The sequence below is a fragment of the Megascapheus bottae genome, chromosome 15, assembly GCF_031878675.1.
Source record: "Megascapheus bottae isolate mThoBot1 chromosome 15, mThoBot2.hap1, whole genome shotgun sequence".
NCBI classification, from domain to species: Eukaryota; Metazoa; Chordata; class Mammalia; order Rodentia; family Geomyidae; genus Megascapheus; species Megascapheus bottae.
The window spans coordinates 31,768,059-31,789,394 of record NC_143523.1 but is presented as its reverse complement, the minus strand read 5'-3'; the positions used below and the strand labels follow the sequence as shown (position 1 = coordinate 31,789,394).

General features: G+C 35.3%; 1 protein-coding gene across 2 annotated transcripts in view; it reads left to right on the top strand.

Annotated features, from left to right (window-relative positions):
- A1cf (APOBEC1 complementation factor) overlaps positions 1-21,336 on the top strand; it is a 59,358-nt gene that overhangs the window by 14,170 nt on the left and 23,852 nt on the right. For both annotated transcript variants that reach the window (XM_090346352.1, XM_090346351.1), the window contains exons 2-3: positions 3,953-4,096; positions 20,198-20,332. In XM_090346352.1, the coding sequence (XP_090202478.1) occupies positions 3,998-4,096; positions 20,198-20,332 (234 nt within the window). In that variant the 5' untranslated portion in view covers positions 3,953-3,997. The remainder of the gene's footprint in view (positions 1-3,952; positions 4,097-20,197; positions 20,333-21,336) is intronic.

Here is a 21,336-nt window from a genome sequence, read left to right as displayed (position 1 = left end):
TTTCTTTGCTTCATGATAAAAGCCCACATACAGGGCTAATTCATCAATTTATTTCCAAAATAAACATGAGATCAATTATATACATTTTCCCAGCTTCAATGCAAGAGTGGAAAGGCTAAAACTCATGCTAAATCCCCTTGTACCATTTGCATGTTTTTGCATAAGGCTTATGTCTCACCTATATCATGAGATGTCAAGGAGCAATAAAGGCATTAGGGAAAGACTGGATTTGATTTAGAGATAGATAGTGTACAGGGACAACAAACCCCGAAACATTCCCACAACTTCCAACAAATCCAAATCACAAATCTCAGTGCAAAGCCCTGCTCATTTTCTTTCCCAACTTGGTTCTCCACATGGGAACAACATTTTATGTACAAAATAAATTCATTTCTTCTTTCCAGAAGAGTTGTAATTACAGAACACACAATATTCACCAGATTCATACCAAAAAATGGGAAGAAGATAGACCTTCCTCTTCTCATTCCTTCTCTTCTCTTGTAACTTCCTTCTTATTGTTGTATCTTTGCCACCTTCTCTGAACCAGAGCCCACTGGTTCCAGAGGCCAACAGGGTCATAAGCTGCCATTCTAACCTTGCCCAACAGTGAACTCTGGATGAACTTGATTGAGCAGGGCAGCCAAGCAAGGGAGTGTCAACTTCATTCTATCCTCCTTTGACCTCTAATTCCTCCTTGATTCAATGGAAGCTAACCTTGCAAATATAAAATTAGAAAGACATACAGGTGGCAGGGGGGGAAGGACACTTTTTCATAAAAAATGTTTTTCATAAAAAAGAAATGTTTCAAAATATCAATTCTTTTTCAAACATGTTGCACTTGAGATTCTTTACCTTATTTTTCTCATAAATGTGATGAGGTAGGCATAAAGTTAGAGAAACCATAAAAATCAATTTGTCACATGATAGTTTCTGGTAGGACAGAGCTTTCAGGAAGTGAATGAAATCCAAGAGACATAATAATAAGAACATTTGATTCAGATTACTTTTACTTTTCATTGAGAGCAAAACAATTCAAGTCCTTCAAATTCCAGGTCAAGGTTTTTCAATTATTCCCTGAATATCTAGTAGAGAAGTCAGCATGAGAATCACAAGAAAAATCTTTTGAGCAAACAACCATGAGTGTGAGATAGTCTTTGTAGCAAATTGACACTTCAGCTACAAGCAAGTAACTTACAGGACTGTGTGTAGCAACAATGTCGACATGTACAGGATTTGTATAGCCACCCCTCACTGTTACTCATGGAAGTTAGCCAAGAACAAATGCTCCAATAAAATCTGGAAGGAATGGCAAAGCTCAAGGGGGCAAATCAAGAGACATGGAGGTATAAAGGAGAATGCTTATGCTGAGCGTCAGGGCATGTACCTAGGATCTTAAAGTGAATCATGCCTTAGTAGAGGATGCTGAGGCAAGAGAATTTAAAGAACTTCTCTAGAGAATCCAATGCAGACAAAATTCTAGTTTTGTGAATCTATATTCCATGTCTGTGTTCCTATACAAACAAGCCTTATTCTATTGAGCAGAAGCATGAAATGTTCAATCCTTTTTTTATGTGCCTTCTGAACCATCACACCTACCTGGGTTTCTGCTATATATTCAATGTCTTAAAAGATCTTGGAAGATAGTATATATCATTATTTAAATTAAGGGGTAATCAACATTTATGAGTGCTTGGTTTTTATTCTATTGCTTTAATCAATTACACTGGAAATTTTTTTTTCCAAAATGTTCTAGTCTGAGATCTAAAGAATCAATAATGTGTTAACTTAGGCATTATATTACAAAATCTGCATTTCAAAATTGACAAAGATTTCAAACAAAAGTTCAACTTGCTTAAAAATATTTATTTGGAATTCTAATTTGTCCACTACATTAGGCCAACATGGGGAAAGGGTATCACTTTAAAAAAAAAAAAAAGAATTGATGATAAAGAGTCTGCTTTGTGCTTTGCTTTGTTTTCATTGGATTGTTTTGTGATTCTGGAGATGGGACCTATGGCCTTACTTCTGTAGTCAAGAGTTTTACAACTGACTAACCACCAGCCCCTAAAGGGTCTGCTGCAGCAAATTCTAAATTTTATTTTTTTTACTAGTTTCAAAGACATCAAACTAAATTCAGATGTTATTTGGCTCTTCTGAATAACCTCAAGATGAGGCCATCTGTGATCAAAGAGTAAGCAAGAATTATCAGAAATGTCAGAGGCAAAATGGCCACACTGTATGTAGAGGATGGCCTGATCCTTCCGTGTCATTTCATGGATGTCTTCCCTTCTGGTATCTTACATTTTTCCTTTGGGTGGCTAAGTCATGTGGAAAATGTTATGTTCTGCATGATAGTTAATGAATATGTTGGGGGATTATTCTTCAAAACTGGAATATCTACTGTCACTATTACTAACAATACTATTAACAATCATGTTGACATTCCTGTAAGTAATCTTTATCACTTTTCTGTCACTTAAGTACTTTTAGCAATAAAATACCTTCCTTTTAATACTGCATTTTATGAAATTAGTGTTTATGTTTTTTCCTTTCATTTTTTACCCAGTTTCCTATTTTATTAGTGATCACTTAATTCTTAGTCTTTAAATGATAATAAAAGTAATATAAAGAATCCAATGCATTTATTAGAAAACTTTCAAGAAGACCTGTTGCCAAATACCAATAGGCATGCATTTGGTCAACTGGACTGGCAAAGCCATTTCGTCTGTCCTGAGCAGCTCATGGTTTCTGAGCAGTTCCAACTCTAACCCAGCCCTCTAACATTCATTCAGCATACAGAAGCATTCCAGGCATTATCCCCACCACAGCTGAGAACCTTCAGAATAGCTGTTAATCTTTTCCTGAGAACCTATGAATTTGAGGAGCCACAAAATTTGGAATGAGGTTCAAATCACATTTTTTCCAACAGGAAATATAACAAAATGTTAGACTTCTGTATGTGTAAATCAAATATGAACCTGTGAAATTTTTCATCCTTTCCTAGATTATACAAAGAGTTCATGTACTTCATTGAGTGGTACGTGGTCCAGGCTTAGTAAACTTTTCCAAAACCCTCTTAAAATAATCCATTTCTCTTGCATTGTTAAAAATCCACATCACATTTGTATCATATGTGGTTGTTTGCACACACTGTGGTAGACATTTTTCTCTGGAAAATAAGTAAGAAGATAAATGCTATGGGTAACAGAACAGAAAGGAGTAAAGATCTTTGGCAATATATGATACCTTATATTATTGGTTTGGTTTAATGACCGTACCTTCTTCCTACATCTTTAGGGATCATCCTTTATATTTTTTAAATTGTCATGAGCCAATTTGTACAAGCTTTGGGTGACATACTCAGGTAATTGAATTGAGACTTCCTGATCCTCATTCTAACTGGACCATTAATACTATTATTTGTATTATTTGTTGTTAACTTCAAAATTTCAACTAAATACAACATTTACTTATTTTTTCAAAATTATTTTTATTTTATTAATAGAAGGGTTACATTATATTCACCGGATAAAAGGTGCATTACTTCACAAACATTGATGTCCTTTCTCATGTCCTGGTCCCCATTCCCTCTCCCCACACCCGCCCCTCATCGTGTTTTCCCCCTTTCCCTATCCTATTTAAAATAACCAAATAAACATATATACAATATATCAGATAACAGGGTAAAATACTGTAACAATATGAGATAACCAAGGGACAGCAAAAAAGATGAGAGATAACATAGTACAACCTGTTGGGATTTCCATTTGGTTTGGTTTGGATTTGTTTGGACTTATTCTTACAGTTGCATTGTACTGTGGCTATTAGTTGCTGGAATCTTCACGGCTCATTTATAGAGAATGTTTCCCTCCCTAAAGATGGCCTTTATGAACAGGACGGGTTTGCACTTGGCAAAAGTAATTTACTTAATTTATCTTAAATTTGGTTTCAGTGAGCAACCCTAATTAACCTGATTTTTTGCTGATAATCACTCTCAATGGAATCAAATCACAAATCCGGGGATGGATTGAGCGGCACCCAGAAGGAAGCAGCCCTCCGCGCACTGGTCCAGCGCACAGGATATAGCTTGGTCCAGGTAGGAACTTCTTGTGGATTCTGCTAAGACTTATCACTGAGCTCACAGTGGTAATCTTAGTGGGAATTATACTATCCTCAGCGGTAAAACAAGCAAAGTCATATAACAGTTTTCTTCAGAGAGGCTCCTAGATTTGTTTTATAGTACAGATGCATATATAGTGAAAGGCACAGCTGAAGTATTAAAATCAACTCCCTTCCTAGAAAAAGCAATATTATTTGTTCTAATAGGTGAATTTACATGCACCTAAGTCTAGTTTGCTAGTTGGTGCAGCATATATTCTTCTTTAAAGGAAGTTATTTATATGGACGCAACAGAATTATAGATAATTCCTAACAAGCAATATCTATGAATAGTTTTACAAGTTTAGTTTTCCTTTTCAAATGTGTTACAAAAGTTCTAAACTGGATTAGTGTCTATTTCAAGCAAACAAATAATAAGTTTCACAGAATGCTCTTATTTTTCATACTCTCATCTAGAAATCTTCCTACATTTGTAACAATCTCTCTGGAAACCAACATTCATTCTGGAGTGGCTTGTTCTCTACCGGTATCTGAAACATCAGTTAAATTTCTTCATCTCCAAGAACTGAAAATTCCACCTGCTTTTTCATATTTAACATGATCTCTGATGATCATGTTAAATATGATCTCTTGGATTTTAGATACTGATTCTGTTTTCAAATGACAAGCTTAAATTTGGCTAGAATATGCAATCTACAAAATAAATATATTTAGCTTTGTTTTTAATATTTGCTCAGGTACAGTTAATTGAAAAGTTTCCTTTCCTCTATTTTACATTTTATTAAATCAAACATGTTTTTAAATAAGGTCTTTATTTTAATTTTTATCTTCCTGGCATCTGCAAGGGCAGAGGTAGAAAAAAAGCACTGCAATGACTTAAAAGCCATATAACACTTTTCATATATCTGAGATACTTCATCTCTCTAATGTTCCATACTCATAAAGAATAAATGTGGACAGACCAGTCCAGACCAAAGTTTCAATCACCTAGTCATCACAAACATGCATGTATAAACACAAGCAAATTATGAAGTAAAGTAGAGGTATTCTCTATGTCATTATGGCCAACAAGTAGAATTTGAGGAAAATGATTCTGAAATGATATAAATTGCCCATTTAATGTTTCTCTGATGGTGGCTCTCCCCTTTTCCCCCAAATAAAATTCAGGGCAAGTTTCAGGACTTTCTTTTATTAAAATATTTCTTTACTGAAACAGTAATTAATTCTAATACAATTATTCATAAAAAACACCAGTTCCCTTTCACATGCATATCAAAGTGAAGAGTGATTTCGATTATCTTGTATGTTTCTGCTCCAAGTTGCTAGCTATAGTTTCTAACTTGCAGATGAAACAGTGAGAGAGGGAGAGGAAGAAAGATAAGAAGAAGGGAGAGAGTGGACATGGCAGTTTGAGCCTGTAATTTCAATATTTTAACAGTTCATTCAATCTTAAATACTAGGCAAGCCTGTGATACATACACAGACTCCATCTCAAACTACACAAAACAGAACAAAGAGCAAAGAAAAAAAATAACATTTTCTTTTTCTTTCTTTGCCAGTGGGAAGGAAAATTTTCGCTTGACTAATTCTAGCATTGGGCTTTCTGGACCTGATAAATATGGAAAGTTTGTGTGATCCCTTGGGGGATTTTCAGACTTCTACTGCAGGGAAGGTTTGGCCTGGCTTCACTTTTCTCTTCTGAGCTCTTTTAGGCTCCAGGCCTTCCTCAGGATAAAAAGATAACATTTGGTTCCTCCTTGTAGCCCAACCTTATTTTCCTGGAGACACTCATCTATTGTTTAACTCAGTCAATATAGCACCACCATGCAACCTCCTCTGGTCAAGAACTTCAGAACACCATTTTTAAGGAGAAGCATGCCAGAGACACAAGGGTGGAATACCAAGGCCACTTCACCTCTCATCTTTGGATAACTCAGAACCATTCCCCAGTATAAAGGCAGGGAGCACATTATCTATGTTGCTAAGTACTCTTCTTACCATTCTTCCCCTGCCTTTAGGCAAAATAAAAGGAAACTTCCCAATTCCTTTCTCCAAACATCTTTGTGTAATTTCTAAAGACTCTTTTCAAGTGTTTCACTAAGCTTTACTAACTTGCTAGCCTTTAAGTGAAGTGAGCCTACAAGAAGGGCTTTCTGCTATCTCTATCCTCTAGGGGCTGCGACCTGGCTGGCTCCAAGTAGGATACTGTATCTCCATGCCTAAATCAGAGGCCCAAACCCCATCTTACAATTCTCTTAAAATAAAATCATTCTCAGTTACTAACAGTGATCATTTCACAAACAATTCTGCAGGACAGAAAATTGTGACTCCTCAAAATTAGGATTTAGCTCACAAGTTAACAGTAATCATAAAACCAACAAAATAATAGTAAACCTTAATTTCCTATCTGTTTTGTGTATTTTACTTCATTTAATCCTTAACTAACATACAAGGAGCTAGCTTGTAAGATCATTTCCAGTACCTAATGAGACAATGTCAAAAGTTTATTTAACAGAGGATTTATAAGCCATGATTTCATTACCAAATTTCTTGCCAGCTTAAGAAAACAAAAAATTTTTTAAATGTGATTTTAAGATTGTAATTTTAGAGCTTAGCATATCAAGATTTGCCAAAAAAAAACCTTTGTATTTGAGTCTAAATTTTGTAACAAGAATCAGGTTAATATATACTAGCAGAATTACTATTTTGACCACTACTTCTCTAATAACATAGACGTTTACAATTCCAAAATCTGGTTAAAAATGTAAATATATACATGATAAAATAATTTCCAGTGAAGTAAGAAAAATGCTTCCAAATTTTACTGAAAAAGGTGGTAAATTGCCACTGATTTCCAATCAGAAGAGCTATAATCTAGTTTACTCCCCACAACATACAAGTAGTAGGTACCTTAACTGCTTTGGTCTTTAACTTCCCAAAAGATCAGCAAGTTCCTTATCCTACTCAATCAGCCACGATTTTGTGATTCCTCTGTCCTGGAATCTAGACTTTGACTCTGGGTGAAAGAATAAACTTAGGCATGTGTCAAGACACAGCTTCAAATTCTTGAACTTAAGAAAAATTAAGTTTTTAGTCTTTATTCTTCTGTTCTCTTATTCTAAAGTATAAGAAAGATGAAGGTGGTTATCAAAAATGAAAGAAAGCAGCATCTGCTGTAGTTTTAAAACTTACCTCTGTACAAAATTGAAGATGAAGAACATCTCCATCAGTAAAGGAGTAAACCCCTAAGCTGAAAGTTTAGAATTTGCTACTTACATTAAAAAGATTTACTTTTGCTATGTCCTTGCAATCTCTGATAGTAAATGTTGGATTCTTGCAAAACAAGAATTCAAAACACAAGGGAATTTGTGTTCTCTTATCACTAGCAGGACAAATACAACTACCAAAAATAGCATTTTGCAAGTTACTTAATAACATGAGTTGGTCTTTTCCATGGCAACAATATATATGCATGAGAGTTTAAACACAAATTTTGAGTCTTTATTTGGTTACTGATGGCTAAAAATTCTTGTCAGAGTATTTCAGTGTGTGACATACACTCTACCTTGCATACAGTCAGCATTCAATAAATGCCACCAACAAAGAAAATTACAAGGTTGACAACTGAACTTCATATTTGTACAATGCCATAGAGAAATATTGAGGAAATGTGCTACAGTGTTAGCATGAAAACAGTCTTTGTGTCTCAATACTGGAATTATTTGTGTGACTTTTTTTGTTAACTGCATTTCTTGGACTTTCTAGCATGCATTTATTTTAAAGTCAAAGAAAAAAGGAAAGAATAAAAGCCCTCACATTATAATGATCCTTTTCTCAAGAGTGAATAAAGTCTGGGACATGGACTGCTTCCTCTATCTGAACTGTTCTCCTTAGAATAAGGAAGCACATTGTAATAATGAGCCATCCAACATGGGTCAAGTTATACTTATCTGAATTCAATTGTAACATACGTTAAATATACATCTAATAAAGAGAATGCTCAAATAATATGAATGTCTTTTAAAGAGTAGACTCAGGATGATAATACTTATATCATAGGTAAGTGTTTAAATTATAGGAATTATTAATGCTGCTTGTATAATTATTCTATTGACAACCTGCTATTTCTTCAAGTCATCATAGCACAATCCAGGATTATAAGCTCTAGTAGTCTCATAACTTTCTTAAACCAATTCCTGCTCTGGAAAAAAAATCAAGTTCCCCTTACTCTCTTTTATTGAAAATAATTAATCATTGATATACCTTACAGAACTATAAAACATTTCCTGACCTAAAGTGCATATAAAATACATGAGCTGGGGCTGGGAGTTTGGCCTAGTGGTAGAGTGCTTGCCTAGCATGCACGAAGACCCGGGTTCGATTCCTTGGTACCACATACATCGAAAAAAAAGCTGGAAGTGGTGCTGAGGCTTAAGTGGCAGAGTGCTAAGCCTTGAGAAAGTCCAAGGACAGTGCTCAGGCCCTGAGCCCAAGCCCAGGACTGGCAAAAAAAAAATGCATGAGCTAAAATAAACACGTGAAAAATTAAAATGATTACATAAGGCAGACTCAAATGAGCAATACAGAAAAGAATATCAAAAATGAAGAGGGTATTTTTCAGATACCTGTAATTGTCTGCATTTCATACCTGAAATGAGGAAAACATATTTACCTGCAAGAATGTTTATCAGGGGTAATTCATGTTTTTAAAAATTAAGTGTTCCTCAATTGTCTAATAAAATGTAATAGCTATATTAGAATAATATTATCTTTTCATTTTGAAGCCATAGAGCCACATAAAACTATTTCTTCAAAATATTTTCTTGATTGTAAGAGTATCTATATCCCAAGAGTTTGCTAAAAATTCTGAGTGCTACTTATACATGTTCAAAACACTTAAAATTATTTACATGCAATTTTTAAAAGTTCAAAATAAAATACAATCTGTGATTGGGCATGCTTGATGTTGTGCTTTACTTTCTAAACTTTCTCTAATAAATATGGATAATTTTGCAATATGAGAGAAGAAAGTCTCATGGAGCTCAGTGACTCATGCCTGTAATCCTAGCTACTCAGGAGGCTGAGAACTGAGGGTCAAGGTTCAAAGCCAGACCAGTCACAAAAAGACCTGAGACTTCTATCTCCAATTTATCTCTAGAAAATGTGAAGTGGGGCTTGGCTGAAGGGTAGGGTGGTAACCTTGACCTGAAGAGCTCAGGGTCAGTGCCTAGGCTGAGTTCAAGACCCATGACCCACAGAGAGAGAGTTGGGGGAGAAGACTCATAAAGTAGGAAATTCCAGAATTATTCAATTAGAATAAAAAATTCAGAGAAAATTTCATGTAGAAATTTCATTGTTACATCTAGGTTAATTCAGCTATCCATTTCATATTTGCTTTCTGTGGATAGTCTTACCTTTTTATTTTGCAGGAAGGAAACAAGTCCTCAAATTGTACAGTTTAAAACCCCAGATTAACAAACTATGACCCTAGTGCCTATTTTCATAGTCATAAATGCTAGTAATGGTCTTCACACTTTTTTAATTGTTGCTTTAAAGCCAAGTCTAAAATATTCATTATCTGACCATTTATAGAAAACATTTGCTGATCTAAATTCTCATCACCATCTACAACCCTGTACTAGAAGTCAATCAGCAGATCTTACACAAAAATCCTATCACAGAAAGAAATGCTTACCTTCTTTAGAGGAGATAGATACTTCCTCTCTCCTCCGAGCCATTCATGATAAACCAAGCTCTCAACACTCAGACATTCTACCTATGGATTGCACAAAGCGAAACATGGTTCTTATAGGAAAGACAGAAAAATAAGCTAAGAAATAAAGTAATCAAAGGCAGTAAGTGTTGTGTGTTTCAAAAACCAAGTGGTACAAGAGCCTCAGGTGATCTTCTTCAGAAAACCTGACACTAAAGCTGAGATATACAGGTCTGAAGTAGACAAGCAAGTTCTGTCAACTGTTAAAGGTCCAAGACAAAAAGAATCCGGGGCAGAGAGAGAAAAGCAGCAAGTAAGAAGGAAAGGAATTGCAGTGTGCATCACAGCAACACAGTAACAGCTCTCAGTGGAAACCTTACAGACAGGGAGATTATGTGATGGTTATATTCACAGTTTTGAAGGAAACCATCTTACCAGCCACTAAAGAATGCTGTATTCAGAAAGAGGATTCTTCAGAAATGGAAAAAAAAAGATAGAAAGACTTCCCCAGGTAAACAAAAATGGAGGGCATTTGTCACCACCAAACTTCTCTTACAGGAAAAGTTAAGGTACAATTTTTCAAGACAATAGAATATTAATGAAAAGGAGAACATCAGAAGGTATAAAACTCAGTGGTAAAAGCAAGGGTCCAGTAAAACTCAGACTACTCTATTATTGTAATCCTGGTGTTTTATATATTTCATATGAAGGGCAAGAAATGAAACTATTTCAAGTAAAAATACAATATTAGTAACAGGGTTTAGAGTGTGACTCAATGGTATAGCACTTACTTGCATTTACAAGGCCCTGTATTCTGTCCCTAGCAATACAAATACTACTACTACTGCTGCTGCTAATAATAATAATATTAATACTTTTAAAGAAATATAAAATAAATATTGTGACATCAAAAAGGAAAGTAGTTAAAGAATATTTTTACATGACTAAATTTATCAGCTAAAAATGATCATCTATAGAATAACTCATATTTCCTTTACAGGGACCAGGAAATATTTCTTTTTCCTATTTTGTTCTAATTTAACTCCATAATATTAAAATATTATCCTTCTAAAAATTAATCTCTCACATTTCTTGTAAGCAAATCATAACCAAAAAGCAAAAATTCATACTTTAAAAGCAACAAAAATCTATTAGAGAAAAATGATTGAACTAAAATGGCAATAGTGTCTATCTATCCATAACTACCCTGAATGTGAAAGGATTAGATTCTCTAGTTAAAAGTCAGGATAGACAAATGGAGGGAAGAAAGCAGCATATAACATGCTGTTTGTGGGACACTTGCCCCATCATGGGACATACAAATAAACTGAATGAGTAGAAAAAGATACTCCATGCAAGTTAAAAGCAAAGGGAATGGAAGAAGTTAGATATACATCTGATAAAGCACATTACAGATCAAAAACAATAAACAGCGACAGCAGTCATTCATCATGATTAAAAGAAGTCAATTCAACCAGAGGCTCTTCATAACACATTAAAAACAGAGCACTTTGGGATTCAAATGTTCCCTAGCTCACTTTATATAGAGTGGCTCCAAGAGAAGCCAATTGATTTTTTTGAAAAAGAAAGAAAACAATATGATCAATTGAAATCACTACTCAAAAACCTCAGACATGAAAGTAGGAATTTGACTTCATGTAATATAGTGTCTGGGTCCTTTGTCATCTATTGTGGATTCTCACCTCTTGCTCATATCTCTGCTCACCAAGGACTTAGGTCGTCCACTAAGTGCAGGAAACTGAGAGCTGATTGAGGCGAACTCAGCATGGACAGGAAAGTCTATGAGAAGCTTATCTCCAACTAACTACCAAAAAGCCCAAAGTAGATCTTTGGTTCAAATGGTAGAGCATTAGCCATGAGAGGAAAAAAAGAAAAAAGCTGAGAAACAGTACCCAGGCCCTGAATTCAAGCCCCAGGAAACACACACACACACACGCACGCACGCACGCACGCACGCACGCAATCACACACACGAGAAAGAACTAAATAGGAAGAAACATAGACAGGGATATTTTGGTATTGGATTGCTTTCGGTCAATTTCATATTTGTTAATATGTATTTACAACTTAAACTACCATTTAGAACCTAGCACTTAACCTTTGTGACACGTAAAGGAAGCCATCAGAAATGGTAAAGAAGAAACTAGTGAGAACATGAGCTGCACATCATGAATCTTTCTTAGACCTTTTAGCAGCTCAGATCATTTTATTAATGTTTCAGAAGGGCTGAACAGCAAGTGGAGCTGATGTCAAGCTGTCCATTGCCAGCAGTTAGATTCCTACTCAATACATTGTTAGAGAGTAATTCGACTTTCATTCCCTCTCAGGCTTTCTGTTGTGCAAAGTTCACTCTCAGAGTTCAGACTAAAGAGTTCTCCAGTTCCTGTGAATCCTTTTGAGCAGATAGAGTCAGGATAATGGTTTAGAACTTACATGAGACAAGAACTGGCTACAAATTGACCATCATTGACCTATATGTTTGTGTACTTATCGTGCACTTTTGAGAAATGATCCTGATAGTCCATATAAGAAGATATAGATATGTGTATTTAATATGTACCTATTATGTTTCTCTAAGTAAAATGTAAATCAGTGCTAAGTCATGAAGTAATTAATAGAAAAGCTGTCAAGTGGATAAGGAAATATGAGTAGTGATACATTGTTTTGTTTTGTTTTTTGTTTTTACTTTTCCAACAATACACTGAGGGCTCATGCCTGTGATTATAGCTACTCAGGAGGCTAAGCGATGAGGACTATGGCTCACATCCACCTGGAGAAAAGTGAACAAGACTCTTATCTCCAATTAACCTGCAAAACACCAGGATGGTGCATGTTACAAGTGGCAGAACACCAGTCATGAACAAGAAAGTCAAACTAGAGCATACAGCCTGAATGCAAGCACAATAAAGTAAAATATAAAATATGTTACAATAAAATTCCAACAAGCTTGCATAAAGGGTTTCTACTCTTAAGTCACTTAAAACCATAAGAACATTTTTTTCCACATTAATTGCGATATCAGAATTAGCCTTCAATTCACCTAGGAAACTCCACAATTTTTATAGGTGAAGAATTTAAAGTTAGGAAAGACTGAGTAACTGGCCAAGTTTCTCAGCTTATAAAGGATTAAAATTCACAAGGGTGTGAGATAATGTCTATTATTGATAATAATTGTTGATAATAATGTCTATTATTGAATACCTGGCATGCCAAAAACTAAGTGCATTAGCAACTAGCCAAGCCAAATGGCCCTTGTATCTTTTACTGCCTGAAGATGGTTGAAATAATTTCGTCAGATCTTTAGTATATATATATATATGCATATATATCATTATTAGCTAATTTACAAGGTAAAGATATGTCTTTAAAAAATAAAGAGGACTCAAACAGAGTAGTTTCATGGAATACCAGCCACCTAAACCCTCCTAGAATTAACACACTAAGGAAAATACCTAGATAACAGACTCATTTTTAGCCCAAAGTTTCAATACCTACAGTCATTGTGTAGCTACATAGAAGCAATTCTTGCTCAGTACTCAGTTACATCGTTATGGTTTTGTGCCACAATTTTCAGCCACATTTTACTGAGAAGTATGTCAATAAATGGCTTCACTGACAGCATAATATAAATCTTTTAATCCCTGTGATGGGTGGAAGTCAGATGTCAATAGAATGCCATTACCTACTTCATTCAATATTTGTGACAACAAGCTTCAGATGAACTATGACATGCCATAAGTTTTCTGTTACTAGAGGATGGACTTGCCTGCATTTATTATCAATATCCATCCCCCCCCACACACCAAAAGAAATCCTTGCAGGGCATACTTTGTACCACCCACCCTCCCATTCTCCAGCAAGGAGAGTAGTAGTAAGCAAATGTAGTATCAGTAAGCTAAAAGCTTGACAGGAAGAATCCTATTTTCTCTCATGTGAATTATCAAGACTGAATGATTGATTTACCACAGGGATTCAAAAACTGCTATCATATTGTATATATGTTTATTTATTTATTTGAAATAGGATAGGGAAGGGGAAATCAAGATGAGGGGAGGGAGTGGAGAGAGGGAAATGGGGACAAAAACATGAGAAAGGGTAGCAATGTTTGTGAAGTACTGCACCTTCTATCTGGTGAATATAATTTAACCCTTCTATTAATTACAATAAAAATATATTAAAAGTAAGAAAATAAAAATATAAAAGATAAAATTAAAAAAAACAGAGAGGACTCTTGGATAAATTACATTTTTAAAAAGCCACAAACAGGTGAATGTATCAGCAAATAGATTTTAGAGGCTTTTGTAGATTAGATCAAAGGTCATTACTGACATTTGATTGTCAGACAACAGGTGAGCTTGAATCCAGCAATTCCTAGTCTCACAAAGAAAACATTTGCTTTACAGCCTATCCTTCGGCTGACCTTGCTGCAAAACTAGAGGTTTTAGAAGCAAGTAGGATTTTCACTTGTTCTTTCATATAAAAGCAAATATATGCATGCGTATTTGTATGTGTGTATACCCAAATAAGTTTTCAGACTCATAATTTTTTTTTCTGTCGTGGGGCTTGAACTCTGAGCCTGGGCACTATCCCTGAGCTCTTCAGTTCAAGGCTACCTCCCTATCCCTTGAGCCACAGCACTACTTCCTCACACTCCTAATTTTTTAGTTTTTTTAATTTAATATTCATATAAATCTTACAACATAAAACATTTAAAGAACAAATTTTTAAAGCCTGTTTGCCTTTGAACTTCAAACATTAAGATACTGATCCCCTGAGAAGTAGTTTGCTATCACTTAAAAATAATTTTCCTTGACCTCTAAAAAAAGGAAAATTAGTTCCTTTGAGATAAAGGGAAATTACTTTTAAATGGTTTTATTAATTATATTATCAATTTAATTTTAAATGGGTCTGCTTTCTCATAAAATAAGTAATAAATCAAACTCACTACATATGTATACAATAGATGTTCAATAGTCTGGTTGGTTGGTTTTGGGTTTGTTTTTTGGTTTTTTTTTTAGGAAGAATATCTAGCATTTATGTCCATATGCCTTGTAAGGATTACAGAAATTAACCAATAATAACAGTTCAACTTTCAGAGTGTTAGAGAAGGTTTAGTAAATAATGCTTACCCAACTTTCCAATCTAAAAATAGATATATATATATATGTGCATGCTGGCTCCGGGAGTTTGGCCTAGTGGTAGTGTGCTTGCCTAGCATGCATGAAGACCTGGGTTCAATTCCTTGGTACCACATACGTAGAAAAAAGCTGGAAGTAGTGCTGTGGCTCAAGTGGTAGAGCTCTAGCCTTGAGAAAAGTCCAAGGACAGTGCTCAGGCCCTGAGTTCAAGCCCCAAAACTGGCAAAAAAAAAATGTGCTTGCTGTGTAACCAAGAATTGTCTTTTTTTGCAGAATTAATAAAATAAATACTCCACATACAGCTATCATTTTTATTTAGGGATAAAATCTTAGTAAAAACACTAAATGCAAAGTTGTATCTCTAAGATGATTCTTTTTCTGCATCTTATTAGACACAGTCCAAAGAGACATTCTCAATGCATTGCTACCAACTCGGATGACCAGAATCATTGTTCGGACTGTGGAAGGCTTATGAAGGCTAAATATGCCTCAGAACATAGATAAATTGCCCAGAATTAGAGAAAACAGAACTAAGAATAAAAATATATTCCCATAGAAAACCAGTAAGTGGACATCTGAAAGCACTCTTGAGAGAAAAAAAGAGAGAAAGAACCACAAGGTGATTACAAATTTGAAAAGTAAAATTTCCAAGGAGTTATTGAAGAAATTGCTGACAGCGTGAGAGTTCATTAATTAAAGACTTTCCACATTATGAATGGGGGTAAATAACCACCTAGTCTTCATTATTAGTGAATTTGAACAGAAAGGTAGGCATAATCCTCACAATGAAGAATTATGAGGCTGGTAAACCTAGGAAGAAAGTCATCACAACTTTTGACAGAGATATTCCAGGAAGCTCACCTGGTTAAGAATTATGCAATACATTAAATTACTGTGACAATAGACAATTCCTAAAATGTCGATAGGCATTTTCCTCAGTCATAAAAATAATATCATGAGTGTAAGCACGCACTTAAGATTCAATTTTGCCTCTCTGGGTTAGTGCTTGTATAAATCTTGACACACCCTATGCTTAGACTCTTCATCTGCATAGCTTTGCTAATATGATTCATGGTGATATCTGTTAATATCTAGGAGAATGTATCACTGAACAAAAGTTAACACTTACTTTACTATTTTCTGTGCAAATAACAGAAAATAATTTTGGTTAACTACGCAAAAATGTATTAAAGGAGTACTGGATAATAGGAATTTTGTATTTGGTGAACTGGAGGCAAGAGTAAGCTATTAAGGTATGAAACCTAAAAGCACATCACAGATTTGTAACAAAAAAACGGACCCATCGTCATAAACGTTCAACACCAAAGGATAGCACCACTGTAATTTCTACGTCAGCACCTTAATCTACTTTTCTGAAAAAATTCCACCATTACAGCCACCAAGGAAGTTGAAGAAGCAAGTATTTGGTAGTTTTTAAATCCTGTAACACCAGGTAGTTTTTCTAGATTGTACAAATGTACAGAAAATTCTGGTGCTTCATGAACAGAATGCACTCAATCTCTACAACCTTCATGTTAAAGTTCCTTGCTCAGAATGACTCATTGACAAGCTGGGCGGGGGTTCACACCTGTAATCCTAGCTACTCAGAAGGCTGAAATCTGAGAATCAAGGTTCAAAGCAAGCTAGAGCACAAAAGGACCTAAGACTCTCCAAATGACCTCTAGAAAAGGGGAAGTGGGGCATGGCTCAGGAATAGGGCAGTAGCCTTGAGGTGATGAGCTCAGGGACAGCGCCCAAGCCCTGAGTTCAAGTCCCATGACCCACAAAAAAGAGAATTAGCGTTTGACAAAAGTTGACAGGGATGTGGGCTGCCGATGGCACAGGACTCGCCTAGCAAAGTCAAGGGCCTGAGTTCATTCTTCAATTCCACAAAAAGAAATACGAAAAAGAGGAACTATACTCTCATGACTCCATCATTACAGAAGAATCTCAAAATGCTCTTGATATAGAAACTAAGTTACTAGACAGATTCAATGCCCAATATTTAAAATGAAGCCATTTGATTTATAGCTAGAATCACATTCTCAGTTTTCAATTTGTACAGTCAAAGGCCATCTAACCGTTCATATGTGACTACAGAGAGAAAAGTTTCAAAATAAAAGTTCTCAGAAGTTAATAATCCTATCACTTAAAAATGCCATACTTTACATTCTCCTTTTCAAAACTATGAGTATACTTAGGCCATTGGATAGACTGCATCCCATGAGAAAGGCATATGCCAGCAGGGAAAAGACCAGTAATAATTAGGCTTTATCTATTTTAAACTCTTCAAATATAAAAATAGTGCCTAAAATATCAGAAATCCAGAGCTCCACTGTCCCTTTTGAGTAATGGCTATTCTGACCCCCTGACTACCATCCAGTGCCTTTCTTAAATTGGTCTGGACTTCTGGTGCATTCCAAGCCCAGCGGGTTGTATAGAGAACAAATTTCCCCCACTGCATGACCTTCAGGACATCTCTAACTGCTCAGCCTGTAATCCCAGTGACTATTCTTGGACATTTTTTCAAGTGTTTATGGAAACCATAGAAACACAATAAGCTTGAACCAATCATTTTGGCTCATAAGCAAATGAATCCTCTTAGATTGAGGTTCTACATAAAACAAGTTGTTGGTATGTTTAGTAATTTTAGCAATCAAGAAGGTTGAAGGGGAAAACGAAAAGGTCTCCCTGCCAGCTACCTACTTCTTTACAAACTGCCAGATAAGTCATGGCAAATCAGATTGCAGAGTAGCCACTTTGCTGGTAGGAGATGACAGGTGGATTTTTCAACTTTAAGTATAAAAAAAATTGCCAGATCAATAAGACTTATTCTAATAAATTAGTTGAATGTTGTCAACATCTAAGATGCATACCAAAAAAATGCAAAAGGGATCATTATAATGAAAATGTGAAGGAAGGAAGGAAAGAAGGAAGGGAGGAAGAGAGAAAGAAAGGAAAGAAGAGGGAAGGAAGGAAGGAAGGAAGGAAGGAAGGAAGGAAGGAAGGAAGGAAGGAAGGAAGGAAGGAAGGAAAGATGGCAGACCTTTTGTAAGCAAGAGTCGCAAGATACACTCTCCCCATAATTTAGCATAATAGAATGACTGGAAGTTGGAACAGGTTTCAAATGTAACAGGGAATTAGTTGTCTACCTTGTGTCAAGGCAAACTTTTTCATAAATAAGGAGTATTTTAAGATATGCATTTGTGGCAAATATCTAGGTTTCCATATATCCAAGGCTGCAGAATATGACACTTAAGTTGATAAACTCAGACAGGTTTACTGTGTTCAATTTCAAACCTTTCAAGCTATAAACATATAATTTCAATAAATTGTGAGATCCCGGTGTTTTTCAGATAGCAAGAAAATAAATAAAACCTTTACTATCTCTGCAAACATCAAAGTTATATTTTTAGGAGATTCTCCATTGAGATACTAACACTGAATTATTCAGTTTTTTTTCTAAAAGCATGAAATATTTCATTTTTCAGATTTATCAGTGGGTAAACCTGAAAGGTCATAGGCTGAGAAACAATTTACAAACATATTGGAGTCAAAATATTCAGTATGCTGAAAAATTCCCAGTTACCTGAAGCACGAATAATTAAAGCAATATAGAACATAGTATTTACAACTAATAAAACAATTCAGGAGGCTGAGAGAATGAGGAATGTCTTTGGAAGCCAGCATAGGCATAGGAATGGTTGTGATTCTAATCACTAATAGACTATTCAGAAAGAGCTGCAAGTGTAGCTGAGATTCCCATGGTCAGGTGCTAGCCTTGAGCAAAATGAAGCTCAAGCCCTCAAACCAACAACAACAACAATCAAAGGATAAATATAAAGTATTATGGAATGTCAACTAAAGTTTTTCACAAAAATGACTTCTCAGGATGGTAAAGTGATGCACTAGGGCATTTTTCTTTTTCACTCTGCCCATTATTATGCTAGTTCACAAACTACATGTGTCCTCTTATGGCATAAACCCCATGAAATATTTTCATTGTGACGTTAGGAAGAAATGCTGGCTGACATTTAATTCCTTATGTTTTCCTTTCTCTAAAATCAAAATAAAATATAAACTAGAGCTCTAACTGTGCAAAATTATAGAGCAATTTGTTTATCTTTCCCTAGCAAATGAACTTTCAGATCAATAGTGGTAGAAGAGGCCCATCCTTCACTTTGGTCTTTAACCTATGGAAAAACAAAGATACCTAGCACTCCATGAAATACCAATGTCACTCATCTCAAAAAGAATATCTGTTACAGCTCACACCTGTAATCCTAGCAACTCAGGAGGCTGAGATCTGAGGACTACAGCTCAAAGCTAGCCAGGGTACTAAACTCTGTGAGACTCATCCCCAATTAATCACTAGAAACCAGGAAATGGCGCTGTGACTCAAGGGATGTGGCGGTAGCCTTGAGAGGCAGGGGAAAAGCATTCTATTTGAACTAAGAAAATCGTTATTCCCCACATAAAGAGCCAACCTTAGTCAAGTGTACTTGTATTTTCATCAGCTTTGGGAACAGATTTAAATCCTTTACCAGGTAGCTTCAAAATTAGCCCTTTGCTTCTTCGAATGTTCATCTTCATATGTTTCTAGTTAGAAGCCCACATTGCTTAGTCCAGGGAGGCAAGGTGGGAATAGACCAAGAGCAATGCCATGTGTATTTGATATATTTTGTCCCTCTAATAAAAGTCTGATGTGTTACACTTACTTTGTGAGAAAGCTGAACTCACTTGATTACAGTCCCACAGATACTAAGCAATAAAACCAAGCACTCCACGACCTTTGCAACCACCTTACTTAGCACTCAATGTTAAACCAGAAACCAAGATTCCAATTACAGTTATTTGACAGTCAGGAAAAAAATATCTTTCGTTTCTTAAGGAGGAGGTAGCTGTCATTCTCTTTCCATAAAATATTTTTAAAACACCATTATATATGTCTAGCATTTAACCACTTTCAAAGAGGCTTAATTTATGCAAATCTCTGAAGCACACAGTATGATGTCCTCAATCCTAACAAAGACTTTTGCCTTCTAACCCATCAACGGTTATTACATGTCAATGACAAATACATTGGGAAATGATTTTCAAAACGGTTTCCCTTTTTGTGAAATGATTTTTTAAAAGCAGTCAAGGAAATGAAACTGAGTGTTTTACCCCTTCCTTCTCTACTCACAACCCTGCTTTGGGTTTGTAGGAAAATGGACAGAGGAAATACGGTGGCCCTCCACCAGGCTGGGATGCTGCACCCCCAGAAAGAGGCTGTGAGGTTTTTATTGGAAAACTTCCCAGAGACCTGTTTGAGGATGAACTTATACCATTATGTGAAAAAGTGAGTCTACATTTATAATTATTATTTTTTCACCTTCCAAGGGAAAAAGACCATTCACTTTGTTGTCACTCTTGCTCTTTCTGATCACCAGTGGTTTCCCCACCACTGGCCTGTGTACATAGCTAAAGTCTTATGGAGAAGTTATTCATTGCCTGACTTGTTCTCTTCGGGACACTTTTAATATCACTCCTAATGACACATTTATAACTCATCCCCCAACCTCTCTACTGGCAAAATTCTGTGTATCTGTTAATTTAGAAGAGTGCAACAATAATCTGTCTACAATAAAATACTGTTAGCCAGTCATGGTAGGAGACATATACTCTCCGCTACTCAGGTAGAAGCAAGTGGATTGTAAAGTCAAAGAAAGTCCTGGAAAAGTTAGATCTTACCTTCAAAACAATAAAAAAACAAAAGATAGAAAATAGCAAAGTGTATAAAAATCCCTGGATTCAATCACTGCAAATTAATTAATTAGGTAATTAATTTAAGGTTAGAAAGGAGGGAAGGAAGGAAGGGAAAATAAAAGATATGGTTCCAAATTTAATTGTAATATGATTTTATGAAATGTAATATTGTAATATTATAATAATTTGTTATATTCATCATTGCTCTATACATAAAATTTTCATTAAAATATCTGAATATCTTGTTCATCCTAACATGTCAGTAAGGTGAAGAACATAGTTTCTCAATGTTGTTATGTAATTACCAAGAAACATATTTCCTCAGCTATAATACAAAATTATTATGATAAATTATGACTAAAGTCAAAACTTGAGAATGTAAAACTAAAATTCATTTTTAGTAATTTACCAAGTGGTTTTTAATAACAATCACATTCCTGGAAAAATTAAGTAAATATGAGCATGCAACTCTTCCCCCAAATGCCAGAATCAATTGTATGTGTGCATATTTATGGGTATGCATTGTATAATTGAGCTTTGGATCCAGATGCAGACCTAATTTTGTACATATAATTCCACTTGTCATATACACAAACT